A 14,621-nucleotide genomic window follows, 5' to 3' on the forward strand; every position below is an offset into this window, starting at 1 on the left:
CGCACCGGATAACGCACAATGCACCATTAGCAGATTTATAGCACCGGCACTGCACTGGCATTTATAGTTTCAACTACTGCACAACTTTTAGGTTTTATTGTAGACGTAGATGCACTTTCGTAGCTCCACTTTCGTAGCTCCACTCTCGTAGCTCCTTGTAGCGGACCTGAAGCACTGTTCTTTCTACGACATCTACGACTTTATGTATATATGTAAATATAGATATAGCTGCACATGTACCTGTAGTAATTAAAACTAACATTTTGTTAAGCAATGTTTGCGAGTATTTAATAGATAAGTACTATTAAATTCTTACCTTTATATATTTTGCATGCTTGTATTATTTTTTAAACACATTTCCTGCTTTTGCTTTTGCTTATTAATTTCTATGTCCAATAAGTAAAAATGTATAAAATGTGTACTTTATTGTTTTTCATATTTCAGTCAAATGGTAAGTATGTTGTAAGTATGAACTGTTGTCTTGCTACTCCAAATACGTACATACACAAATACTTCCAGTCATAGCAAAATTTCAGCGATTTTTATAAACAGAAATAAACCACAATACTATTTTTGTGTTCCCCCAACCACAGTTTACACACAGTTCAAAATATTGCAAAAACTGCAAGTTAGAGTGACTTACTTGTATTGTCCGACTTGTTACTTTTTGAACTTGCTGATTTTTTTGAGTTAGTTAATGATAAACATATATTTTCGTGTTTAAAAAAACATACACACGAATTGTATACCTTTTCCTTTTTTAAGCCGGTTAAAAAAGAACACAAATTGACATTAGTAACCGACTTCGACATCAAAACACTACAACAAACTTCAACATCAATACAAGTTTATTAAATAATCGCCCGGATTACAGAAAGTGGCTGTCAAAGAAGAACAAGTGGCTGAAGAAGCAAAGAAGGCTAAGGTTACCTCTGTCAAGAAGAAGGCTGAGGAACTGCCTGAAATTCCAGACTACGAGAGACCTGAACTCGAGAAATTCGAGAAGATGGAATTCACACCATCAACTAGAGATAAACCAGAGAAGGTAAGTGCATAACACAAATACAAACAGAACGACAACTGAAAATACTTGTGTTATATTAACAATACAATTAATCATGAAAATTCCAAATAGCCGGTGCCAAAGGTACCCGAAATCAAGGCACCTGAAGAAAAGCCAGCGGCACCCAAGATTGAGGTCATCCGTGAGAAATCACCGAAACCAGAAATGCCAAGGAAACCTTCCCTCGTACCCGGTGCCCCAGTTGGCAGACGTGGTTCCCTCATTCCTCCTCCCGAGGAGATGGGAAGACGTCCTTCCCTCATCATCAGCGACGAGGTATGTAGCTCTCTACATTTTCCTACACGTTCTATAAGTCATGATGTATTGTGCAACCTTTATTGTACTTGGATATCATATGTCTTCAATTTCAGTAAAGGTATGACTAATTTTTAGATTTTTATGTACAATTGTGCTGTCCTAGTCATAGATACTATATAATGTACAAGCGCTAGCATCAGAATCACTCTTTGAATACGCAAGCTTCTCCGCTGAAGGCACTCCAGCATTTGGATCACGTAAATGGCTGTAGTGAATGCACTTTTAGAAAATTGAATGGTAGTCTGGTTAAAATACATAGTTATAATGTTGATATTTATTAAGTAAGATGAACTATTATCAGAGAAATAACAGATTTTGAAAATATTGCAATTAATCAAAAATATAAAACCAGATTACCAACTATATCTGACAGGCAGTTTGTGAATTTTCCTCACATTTTTGCTGCATCTGTTTAAATTTGAAGCATGTTTCTTAACTAATATTAGCGGAAATCTCAACGAGTGATTTACACGGATGTTGGCGTCTTACCACATAGTTTTAGCCCCTTAGTAGTATAGACCCTATTCTCTCAAGCCGAACCCATAACACGAATGCATAGATCCCTTGAAAAGACATTGTTATAATCGTCTCTAGAAGGATGATGCTTATGAGTTATCACCATGACCGCTTCAGCAAAGCAGATGAGATTTGGTTTACAGTGAGGTTGAGCTTAGACCCTTAATTCCTTGCTTTTAGTTTGAACAGAGTTTAGCAATGTCACAGCAGATACTTTTGAAAACACTGATATTGAATCGTGTATGTAAAGATATTAAGACCGTGCAAAACGTAATCCACAGGAGAATAGAAAACTAAGACCCGGTGAGGTGATCGAAGAGAAGAAGGTAAAAGATAAAACGCTAAGAATTCTAAATGAATGTTATTATTGCCGTGACAAATTTTTAACTGTATCTGTATACGGTATTATTAATGCATTTGCATCCGACGCGGTTTAAAACACTGTTTTAAAACACGTAATACTGGATAATCACATGACCTACAGCGAAATTTTGATCTTGAACATTGTATAAATTGGTAAATGTGATTGTCCAGGTTATATCTGTCTAAGAATCGTTTTGTCGTCGAGAGCACAGAGCTAAATTGCACAAATTTGTGAAGTACGCACACACAGATAAACCGCACAGCTTGTAGCACGATACGCACACGTAATAATCAGGTCAGAGGGTGGACGTGGCGAGACGACACTTTGTTACAGGAATGGTGTGCCTAAGGAGGCTTTTCTTACAAACCACGATAATGAAACGGGCACTAACATAAACGATTAACACGAAGGTGACGCAATATGTAACGTAATAACTTATGCACACGCTCGCTAGGACACTGCACCAAATAATGAACTAAAGTTAGGTTAGGTCAGATAGCCCAGGTTCGGCAGCGGAGATTTAGGTAGGGTTTCTATTATACATGGGATTATCAGTGTTTTTAATTTAATAACAGGTCACGAAATTACGTCCCGGCGAAGTTTTAGACGACAAAAAGGTGAGACCGATTGGATCTGGTCAGTTTTAGGTGGACGCTGCTCGCTTTGCAAAGCATTTTGTCTTTAATATTTTATTATTTTTCTTCCATTGTTGCACACATGACTACACGGACAACTTTTACTATTAAGTTACTTTTAGTGATAAGTTCTATTTTTACAGGAAATATTGTAATAATTAGTTTTTACCACAAATTTAAGATGACATTCCACAATTTTTGTCCTAGTTCAAGTAAAGTACTTGATATAATTTTTATCAAGTTAGTAGTTATGTTTTGACAAACAAAGACACACCCTTTTCCTTTCATTGTTTCATTATCTTCGGCAGTTTATTCTGTCTCCCCTTTCTTGAATAGCTACCAAACGAGCTAAGCTACTATAGTCCCTCTCTTAGTCGCAATCTATACAAAATCCAAACTCTTTTACATTTCTTTTTTTCTTTTTATTAGATGTTCTTTTTAGAATTAGACTTTAGTTACCGCTTTGCCGACCAGCGGGTTTACGATGTGACAGAGCATCGCTGGGTTTGACCTTTTTCTGTTTTTGAGGGAAACGAACTATTTCTTTAATAAATAAACATTCCAAGTACCAGTCAAATATTCGCGTATCAGTAGTAAAGTTTTATTATATAACTCTAATGGTATGTGACTATTTGTCGTTGTTTTAAAATTAAAAAATGTATTTTTATCAGTTCGTTTGTCTCAATGATCAAGCTTTTTAGTATTACTATTAGAATGGCTTTCAGTTTCCGATATATCTAACTTAGTCATAGTTTTCCACTAACTACTTTCTATAACGCACAATACATTTTACTTCTACTTTTACAGACTGCAAATGTGTTACGTAATTCTTTACTGACTGTTAAATAACTTGTACATGATAAACGCTAATTATATTTCTCAATATAGTGGGAAAAACTAATTATATTAGGTGTTAATTATATATTAATTATGCACAAGATACACTACACACTAAAACTGTTTACAATCTGACACACACACTTACACACATACAAATACAACTAATTAACTTATAAGCACACAATATATCTATGTGTATAGATATTTATATATAAGCGCACAATTTTAACAGAGAATGTTTTACTAAAACTGATACTTTTTTTCCAATAAAAGAAACGGGGGTCGAGGCCGGGTGAACTCTCCGACGAGGTATATGATGTGTGGAAAACTATATGTTTAGATTATATTCATGTCATAGAAAATATAGAACCGTGGCTAACATAGACATTTTCTTCCAAAGTGATTAATTTTCAAAGTCAATAATTTTATTGGTGAATAATTTCTATGTGCGGCAAACAGCCTCATAGAAACGACTTTTTGTTTACTTGTGATAATTCCAAGTTCGGGATACTTCTTATAAATGTACTGTAAATAAACTAGTACTAGCGCTACTAACATCTTGTCATGCTAACACTGTAATCATTAACCTAACTACGTAATATTAAAAGTAAAATAATTATTACACTTAAAATGTTTGCATGTCTCCTATTAAAGTCCAAATGTAATTTATCTTTAAACTATATTTATCGAAATGGATAAATAAGTTGACAAAACAAGATTAACGTATAGACTTATTTATGAATTTCGTTAAATATCTAATAGTAATATACATACAAAACGCAGCACTGCACGCGAGGTAACTAACAAATCAGTAAAATATTCAACATGACGCAATAATTGTCACAACAGATGTCGTAAAATATAATAAATTGTTGCGTATTGTGAATATTCGCATGACTTGAAGCATTTTATTTATTGCTTCAGCACCCAATAACAGTTAAATATCACATATTTTGGAGTAACCTCTACGAACACATCGGAAAATAGAAGTACCTATTCATAAATTTATCATAAAACTTTAAGACGTTGTAAATTATCGTAGATGTTACTCATAATCATAAGGATGCCACAAAATATTCAAAACTTGTAATGCAATTAGTCGCTCCATATCACAGGCAAGTTATTTCTGAACAACTCAAATTATTATGAGTTACACATGTAGTGCATATAATAACGGAAGCTAAACAAAGATTCTATAATTACAAATGAATTTAGTTTGGAGCCAACATTTCAGTATCTATGACGCAAATAAAGCAATAATCATGTCAACTCGGTGACTCATGATCGAGATAAGAGAGATACAAGTAAAGTAACAATGCATTCAAAAAATAATTAAAGATTAACTTAAAATCAGACCATAACCGACCTTAAACAAGAATGCAGTTAATATTTTAACCTATGTTTCGACCGAATTGCTATTGTTTCGGCCGTTAAAAGGACCAATCAAAAATCTTACTGTGTTAGGTAAACAAATAAAGTATCGTAACCATTTTTGATCGCGTTTAAGACACGTTGCATTACAACATTAAGATTGTGACAAATCGCGAGAGTTTAAAATCGTTAAAAGAATACAGTTCAATTAACATCTCGGATCGAATCATCTTCGGATATCTTAGAAAGAGAAAATGTTAGTTATAAAGAACCAAAAATAAACAAAGAAAAAGAAATGATAGATGAAACAAAGTATAAAACGCACCTGTTAGAGAAGGTAACAAATAAACCGATGACGTGGGCGCTTTTAATGAAGCGAACTAACCACAATGTAACGCGCCAGGAGTTCGCTTGTCATCTTTATGATTGATTGTTATTGGTATAAATATGAGTACGGTAATCAGGCCAAGAGCAAGATCTTGAAATGTTCTCACCCTTAACAGCTTCAAGTTGCCAGCGCGGTGAATTATGTCCATCGCATATTGTTAAAAAGATATACGTCTTGATGCATTGATCACTTTGACATTAACGTCACCTGAAACAATAATAAGAGATTGATTGTCTCTACAAATAATTAATTGGAATCGCAAGTTTGTTATTGAAATTCGAATGTGATTGTCATTGAACAAATTTTGAAGCTAGTAGCAAATACGACTATTAGTGTTAAAGTATTGTTATCAATTTGTAATTCAGATAACTCTGATTTAATTATGTGCGTTCATATTATTTACTGTTTCGGTCGATATGAATAGAATTATAACAATACCTATTAATGTCACATCAGATACAATTAAGAATGTTATAAATAATAACAAGGACGGTCTGCAAATAGATTTAAAAGGGAACTTTGATTGACATAATGGTCAAAGAGGAAGGTAGAAATACCTGATATGCGCGTAGGTGGCGGTAGGTGGGCCGGGAGTGCACAGCATCGATATAAAAATTTGGCAAGGGTCACGATATTAGCACATTTGGCAGTTAGTTCCTTAAATAAAATTTGACATAGATGACTATAACTCTCTCAATCTCGAATATTTCGAATCAATCGAGCACCAATAGAACAGCATGCCAGAGAGAGCATTTCAAAATTGCAATGATAGGAAAAAAACACATGTTATTATAACAATTGTAACGCCCTCGATTGAGACATGAATTATTCACTGAACAAAATAACTAAATGTGGTCGCAATTCGACAGCAAGCTCGAGCGAACAATTTGTCGGCCCGATAGCAATGCAGGCGCTCGCGGCACAAACGTACGTGCCAACGATGGCAATCATGTGAATAGAATGCATTAATACCAGGGTGCCAATCAATCTTTCGATCTCCTTGCGCAACCCCTCAATCTGGTATTATTTATTAATCTAGACAAACACGCGCACACACTTTATCTCCACGGGACAACTGCTTTGGCGACGACGCTAAATTGATCGTTTTTAGTACCAGACGACGTCATACGAGTGCAGAGCGGCTCTAAGACTATTACAGTCAAGGCAGAAAGAAGTGCGAGTCATCCTCAGTAGGTCAACGCAGACACATTAACCTTAATGGCGTGTGTCGATTTGAAAATTTAAAGATGAATGTCTGAACTGAAACTGAAAGCTTCCTAGCTTCAAAGCCAAACATTGGAAGTAACACGGCGGGTCTCCATCGACTACAACTTCATGCATATATTAAGAGCGACGTTCAAGAACATGCTGCACGAATGGCTCACCTTAATCTGATAATTAATTGTATTGGTCTGCTGATTTGTGCTGTGCACAAATAGACGCCCGCCGCCCCCGCGCCCCTCCATCGCGAGCCGACCATGTCTACGCGACCCCTTCTTCAGTCTTTTGACATTCGCGCCCATTTTTACATGGAACGACTAACGAACTGCCCCAAATCGAAAATTCACTAAACGACTCCAAAATAATACAACAAAATATAAGTAAAACAGGGTGTAACACTTAGCGAGTACAAAATAATTTTATAGCATTTAATCTTAAGCTTTTTTTTCGTAAATATGGATGATCCGTGCGAGAGAACGGGACTTGTAGAACTGTTTGTTGTTTTGAAAATAGTTATAAGCGCAAAAGAAAGTGTGTAAACTTGAAATGTTACTGTGATATAGTGTGATGCAATTATAAACCTTATTTTTATATTATTTTAGTAGAGATTAAATAGTTTTGTGGCATCGAAGTGATTATATGTGATTAACAATAACAATGGCAGCGGTTGCTAAAAAGCCCGTTGCCTCCCTGGCTGTACCCAAACCTGGGGACGGCGCGGTAAGTATAAAACTGCTTTTCTATGTATTTCTGTGTCACTCCAAAACTTTCAAAGGTCATTAAAATATTTCAAATAGAAATCACGAACTAAATATTTTGTAATTTGCAAAATTATATGAACAAATGAAAGTTATAATTTTCAACTTACAGTTTCAAAGTTTCATAATCATAATATTAATTTAGGTCAAATGTTGACACGTACAATATTTTGTTTCATTTAATAGATTTACCTTTAGCTGGAAAACGGATGCAGAGCCTTAGGAGAAGACCTAGTACGTAACTAATGGCCATTATTTTAATTGCTAATTAATTAAACTCTGTGAGTCACCATATTTTAATGTTGGTATTTTCAAAACCTCTATTTATTAATATTTCCAGCTGAACTTAAGTATTATTATCTTATGAAATATGTCCATATAGCTATGCGACAATATTTTAATTAATTGATTCAGTCATTATATTTAGTTAAATTGCACTACTCATAATTTAAATTAATTAACGTATGCTGTCTCCATATATCACTCTTATTGAAACGGGTGTTAACTATCTTATTTAAATCTCCCTGGAATTAACGTTTGCTGAAATTCATAATTTTGCATTTATCTACGTCAGTTTCAAATAACGCACTAACCCATTCATCTACGTCCATGGTTATAAGATAATTTATGAATTTCGAAAATTCGTATCAGAACTTTATTAAAATAATGGATATGTCAACTATTTCATATATTTCTTTCTCTGATCTCTTCCTACCCCTTTGGGAAGAAGGCGGGATTTCATGTATGTATGAATTTTATCTATTTCCTCTGAACTATATGTACTTCTATAGTTTCATTCACAACATCGCTAACGCCATGAATAGTTGTAATACTCAAATAAATATCGTAGGCGGTACCGTTGGCACGGCACTGTGAAGAACAACACACTTTATAATTAAAATCATCGTTTATTGTAATAACTCAGTCATAGTCAGCATTAAATACTATCTAACAAAATTGTCCTGTCAGAAGACAAGTGCGTGGACATACGTTTGCACTTGTGCTACATAGATCAGGAAGTCCAGCATTGTCAGCCCATTTGGCTAACGCTCATAATGTAACGCAACTGTCATAACATTCTAATGAATAAATTTTATACATCTATTTGGTTAACTGAGCAATTTCTCAATCTATATCCAGATTGGAAACAGTTTTGCAAATGTTTTGATGACCTTTCGTAATACATGATTCGATTCATGATCTGTTTCTACATAAATTAAATCTGTAAAATCATACAGCGAAATATTTTGTACACTTTCGAGTTAATAATTCTATGGAACGAATCAGTTTACGTATTAATGTAGTAGCAGGTGATGATTCAGTCAGGTATTTTGACTCTCTTAATTTGATACATGTAAATGTGTAACAAATGAAAACTTGGTAACTCCAAGTTGTTTTTTCAATTTACTTGTGGATAAATTCTTGTATTGTCTTTCAGTTTGTGCAGTAAAAAGATTAAAGAGAATAATTATTAAACTAAGAATCTTCATAGTACTTGAAACTTGAAACTTACTAGAAACAATGTTTTTAATAATAAATCCAGTCTATTTACTGCACAAATTTCTTGTCGATTTCAACGTGATTAACCATATTTTGTAAGTGTTCAAGAAGATTTTATTGACTTACAAAATTGTGATGATGTAGCGTCGCAAGTCTGGAGATGCGAGGAGGCCGTCGGTGCAGGATCTTGAGGATCTTATCAACAAACCGTCCGTGCCTCTTAAACCTCTTGGAAGTGGAGGTCCGCCAGTCATCGTCGATGTACAAGAAAGTTACTCGGCTGTTGAAGGTAAGACAATTTGTTGCGTTAGAATCAAAATTACGGTCAACATATACCTATTTATATTTTTATCACATCATCATGAAGAGCAAGGAAAATATCAAATATCGTGGATTTCCGTCATCTTTGTACTGTTAACATGGCTTCATCATCGACCAAGTCCTTATGCCTTATCTTATTATCTTCCTTTACCCAAACCAGATCAAACTGGCTACCTCACTGTCCAAGTGGAAGGTAACCCGGCACCAACGTTCAAGTTCTACAAGGGTGTCGGTGAGATCATCGAGGGAGGCCGCTTCAAGTTCGTCACAGATGGCGAGACTGGTCTCATTACCCTCTGCATGAGGAAGGTCAAGCCCAACGATGAGGGCAAATACAAGGTTGTGGTCAGCAACATCCATGGCGAAGACTCGGCTGAGATGCAGCTTTACGTATCCGGTAAGATTTAAAAAACATCGGGAACTTCTGAGGTCAGAAACCAAAGGTGAAAGATGGCTTACAAAAAAATGTATATACAGATTCCAGCGGTATGGACTTCCGTGCCATGCTTAAGAAGAGGAAGTACGCCAAATGGGGAGAGAAGAAGGAGGACCCCGACTGGGGAGACCTCAAGGAAACGGACAAACCAATCCCACCACTCAAGAAAGTGGAAAAGGTAAGGTGTCTTCTACTTAAGTCTTATCAATCTGTGACTATACACATACCGATCATACGTGATTGGACGAAGATGGTGATATAAATACACATTATATAAAATGACTATGATAAATCTGAGTATAAAAATAACGACGCAAGACAATTTAGATCTCGATTTGGATCTTGATACTGATCTAAAAATACAACTGACCAAGATACTTACGACTGTTTTGTTCATCAAAATAGGCTCAAATATCTTCTACATTGTCTTGACGTTTATATAAATCTAATTATAAATAACTAGACAGCTCCATCGGGCTAAAAACATACCAAAACTTAAAGTTCAAGAAACTATCACATTTTGTTGTTTTATAATGGTGAATAACAACTTATAGATGTTTATTCTACGCTATAAAAATAATGCTTTCTTACAGTAAATTTCAAGAGCATGCAACATTATATGAAAATATATGTTTTAGCTTCCATTCAGTATATATTATTGACTAAAACTTGAACTGCTCGATGTCATCGAAAAATATTTATCGATTTGGATTTTACGAAAGTAGTTGTAACTTGAAATCAACAGAAAGATCAACAGATTGATGAAATTTCTTCCATGACATCGGGAGTTCGCTTCTGACAATTTATTCTATAACTCCTGTTTTCAATATTATATGATTAATATTTTAATATTGTTAACTAAGCATTTTTGTACAGTATTTTAATGTTCTAATACTTTTAATTTACAATTTACACTGCATCATGACATGTTCTTAGGGCTTAGAAACTGGATATTTCGAAGAGGATGGCTTCGTAGTGGTCGTATCCGAAGGTGTCGAGATGGGTAGATTCCCAGCACAGAGGAGACACTCCTCGAACTGGTCCTGGGTCAAGGTCATCAGTATTTCAAAATATAGCATCATCGTTCATTCCATCTTACATTTCCAATTTATACACTGTACTAACATTATTATATTTATTTTTGATGTACTCATATTTCAAATTTTATAACAATTTAGAAACAAAATTTAAATAACAATAACATTTCCAGATTTGCTCTACATCAAGCAAATTGGCTCTAAAATTAAAGCAACTTAAATGTTCATAGTGCATGATTATAAACTTTTGAATAAACATGTATTTAAAAACAAAACTGAAAATGTCAAAATTGCGTCAATGTCATAATATGGTTTGTTTACATATTATTGCGTGCGATTAATTTTACTATTTCGACAATGGCTGGATATTTTGGCAAGCTATTTAATTGGTTTAATGTTAGTACTATTCTATTATTATCGAAGAAAATCTAATTAAAATATATGACTAAGATTATCTAATACTACTTGCAGTTCACTCTTTTGCACATTATCATCTTGCTTCCTAATTATTTAGCTTGATTTCACAATTTCAAGGTCTATTCTGTCGATAACATTGCTATTAAAATTCTAGGGTGTCTATGAAATAAGGAGACGAATGTCTCTGCCTGAATTAATACCCGATTGGCCCGAATTGATGGAGGCTGTCAAAATAAAGGTTCGATAAAACGGAAAGATAAATAAACAGCTAAATATAAAGGGATTTTCTGTGCACTTAAAACTATTCTACGAGTAAAGTAATAAGGGATTATCTTTAACAAGAATAGTACTGAAGTTGATAAGTATTTGTTTTAAATGCACAGAAATGAACTTCTAAATAATGAATGAATTTAAATCATGAATGATAAAATAACTGAACTAAAATAAAATCCTCTGAAATAATCGGCAACAACCAGTATAAAGTTTAAGCGAAAGAAAATTAAGAAAAGAAAGTTGTATTACTTAGTTTTGGCTGAACACTTTGTAAAAGTTGTAGACGTTTGTTTCAGTGGGATCTAAATAAACTGCATTAAAATGAATTTTTAAAATAACAAAGGGTTTTTGTATCACCACTTCATGTTTCTAAAACTTGAACATGATTTTCAGGGAATGTAAGTGGAATGAATTTGATGACTATTGTTTACATTTGGATTGTTGTCCACTATGTTAAATTGCAGGTTTCTTTTGACGTCGGATTGAAGAGCTTCTGTCACGTCATTATTATTAAAACAATATTTATATTCCTCATTATTTACTTCATTAATTTCAGCTGATGCATCCGGTGTTTCGCAGATGTTGGAATTTTTTCATCCGATATGTTGATTACTACTATTTAGACACGAGATCATTTATGTAATCAGCATTGCGAATGATATATTAGACCCTATATTTTTAAAAGTTGCATTAGGAGCAATTATTATTCCTTTTTTTACCAAATTCGCCCTAGTCACGATGTTATTTCAATAAGAAGAATTCACTAAGAATGAATGGATATTTTGTAGAGATCCCAAATTAGAAGACCGTCACTGGCGGAACTGATCCCGGATTGGCCGGTGCTTCACTCGTTCAAAAGAGACGAGGTTTGACTGCAACGTCAATAGACACAATGCATCTTGAAGTGTAAATCACAAAATGCAAATTATTTGACGCACGGCAATATATCCCACGGATATCTGTATGGTCTCATAATCTGGTTGAATTATAATAGATATCTTGCATTAATATCTGCTAAGATGACATTGTTTTTCGTACTATTCGGAGCATTAAAAGCAATCGACTCTGAATTTACAAATAAAAAGCAACCAGATAAAATCTTTAACTCTCTAAATCATCTGTATTATATTTGTGTCGCACAGGTTTGGAAATTATAAAAACACTGAAACTTTAAACTAATATTTTGGTTTTAAGAGTAAGCTTAGCAGATAGTGGTGCAAGAATATTTAAATGATTTTTTCAGATTATTTGATCAACAGCTACGTGGTCACCGACTAGTCAGTCCAGCACATCTTTGGTATTTTTGTTCTTCTATTCTCTTCTTAAGCAATTCTTCTGTGCACATCTTCGTCGACATTTTGACTAGCAGCACGACGCACAGGTTCAATATTCTATGCACAATTACTTCAATTTTCCAGGACACAATCAAATTCCTATCAAAAATGATGAATACGTTTCATAAATTGCCCTTTTCCAAATTTTATCAACGATTTTTAAATATGAATTCATCATTTTTGTTCGGTCAATGTATAATATTTAGGGGAAACGGTATATTAAAATCACGCCCACTTTTGCACATGTTCAAAAGAAATATAGAAATTCCAATTTCTGTACAATAGCATGGAGTTGACAATTGTGTGGGTGGCGGTGATGAAAGAATGGCTGACGATTCTAACGCCTGGGATACTATACGAGTTATATTGTTTTCGTTGATTTTTTGTGCACTTGAGTTACTGTTCGCTCGTGACGTTGACAGCGGTGAGGAGTGAGGCAGGTTTCTTGATGGTCAGCACTCAACGCTTTTTGTATGAAGAGCACATTGTTTTGTTCTGCACTTGTTCGTCTTCTGTTTGAGATGATATATTTATGTCGCACGGACGTTGTTTTCAGAAACAAGAGTCGTTCTTGAAGCCCCTCGTAGATCAATTCGCGAAGGAAGGCAAGGATAAGAAGGTGACATTCGAAGCCATCTTTACTAAGACCAACTCGAAGCCGAAGTGGTACTTCCGTAAAGATGTAAGTAACACCATATACTTACCGTTTAAAATACACTGAATTTGATGAATAAAATCAATTAACTCGAAACTATTTATAACAATAATGACTTCTATTTCAGGAACTTTTCCCCGGCTCTAAGTATAAGATGACAAACGAGCAAGACTCGTACAAACTGATCATCATGAACCCGAAGGTCGAGGACACGGGTAAAATCACCATTGAGATCGGCGGTATTTCAAGCACTGCCTTCTTGCAAGTCGATGAACCTGATCCCACATACAGCTTCACTAAACCACTGAAGAAGACGACCAGTGGTTACACGAAACATGAGTGCGTCTTGGAATGTACTGTCTCCAACAGTCTTGCCATCGTTTCCTGGTGGAAGGAAGAAACGAAGGTAGAAGATGGTGACATCTTCCAGATCTCGAAGGATTTATCTGGTGTCTGCAGGCTGGTTATTAAGAACTGTAAGTTCGAAGATGCTGGCAAATATTCGTGCAGGATTGAAAAGCAACCTGACAAAACCGAGACTGATGTAAAGATTGTGGGTGAGTGTTGTAGTCTACAAATCTACATTTTTTCTTTTTACCAATGTAGCTGACTTTGTAGAAGATTAAGTTATTAATCGTGTTAGAATAAAACTGATAAATATGGTATTATTTCAGAATACCCATACAAGTTCACGAAGGTGCTTAAATCGCAACAGGCGATTGAGAAAGACACCATCACGTTGCTTTGCGAGCTGGATGATGCTGGTGGTGACGTGAAATGGTAAGTTACTCGAAACACAAAACTTTAGCTCAACATTCAATAGCCTTAAAGAATGTAACCTATTTTCTTAGTACCACTTTGTTGCCCATGGCGCAAAAGCCTGGAAGTTTGAACATATAAATTCTTTATAGCTGTAGTCGCCACAATGTTCACTTAAGTTGTCTTTTGAGGTTTATTTTTTGAAGTTACTCTACTAATAAATTGATGTTCATAGGTTCAAGAACAACGAGCCTTTGAAGACAGACAAGCGCATTACGGTAGTGAAGGAGGGACGCAAACGCAAGGTGATCATCAAGGACGCCAAGGTCACGGATGCTGGCAACTTCAAGTGTACCAGCAACGCCGATGAGACGACGTGCGAGTTGATTGTCAATTGTAAGTTATGCCCCCCAAA

General features: G+C 34.9%; 1 protein-coding gene across 1 annotated transcript in view; it reads left to right on the forward strand.

The window, feature by feature from the left end:
• bt (projectin protein bent) overlaps window positions 1-14,621 on the forward strand; it is a 126,355-nt gene that overhangs the window by 47,417 nt on the left and 64,317 nt on the right. The window contains exons 63-73 of the mRNA XM_076130848.1: window positions 875-1,045; window positions 1,136-1,339; window positions 2,837-2,878; window positions 4,010-4,045; window positions 9,119-9,263; window positions 9,456-9,692; window positions 9,773-9,909; window positions 13,349-13,474; window positions 13,575-14,004; window positions 14,122-14,227; window positions 14,442-14,602. Coding sequence (XP_075986963.1) covers window positions 875-1,045; window positions 1,136-1,339; window positions 2,837-2,878; window positions 4,010-4,045; window positions 9,119-9,263; window positions 9,456-9,692; window positions 9,773-9,909; window positions 13,349-13,474; window positions 13,575-14,004; window positions 14,122-14,227; window positions 14,442-14,602 — 1,795 coding nt within the window. The remainder of the gene's footprint in view (window positions 1-874; window positions 1,046-1,135; window positions 1,340-2,836; window positions 2,879-4,009; window positions 4,046-9,118; window positions 9,264-9,455; window positions 9,693-9,772; window positions 9,910-13,348; window positions 13,475-13,574; window positions 14,005-14,121; window positions 14,228-14,441; window positions 14,603-14,621) is intronic.

The sequence above is a fragment of the Anticarsia gemmatalis genome, chromosome 25 (assembly GCF_050436995.1).
Source record: "Anticarsia gemmatalis isolate Benzon Research Colony breed Stoneville strain chromosome 25, ilAntGemm2 primary, whole genome shotgun sequence".
Classification (NCBI taxonomy): domain Eukaryota; kingdom Metazoa; phylum Arthropoda; class Insecta; order Lepidoptera; family Erebidae; genus Anticarsia; species Anticarsia gemmatalis.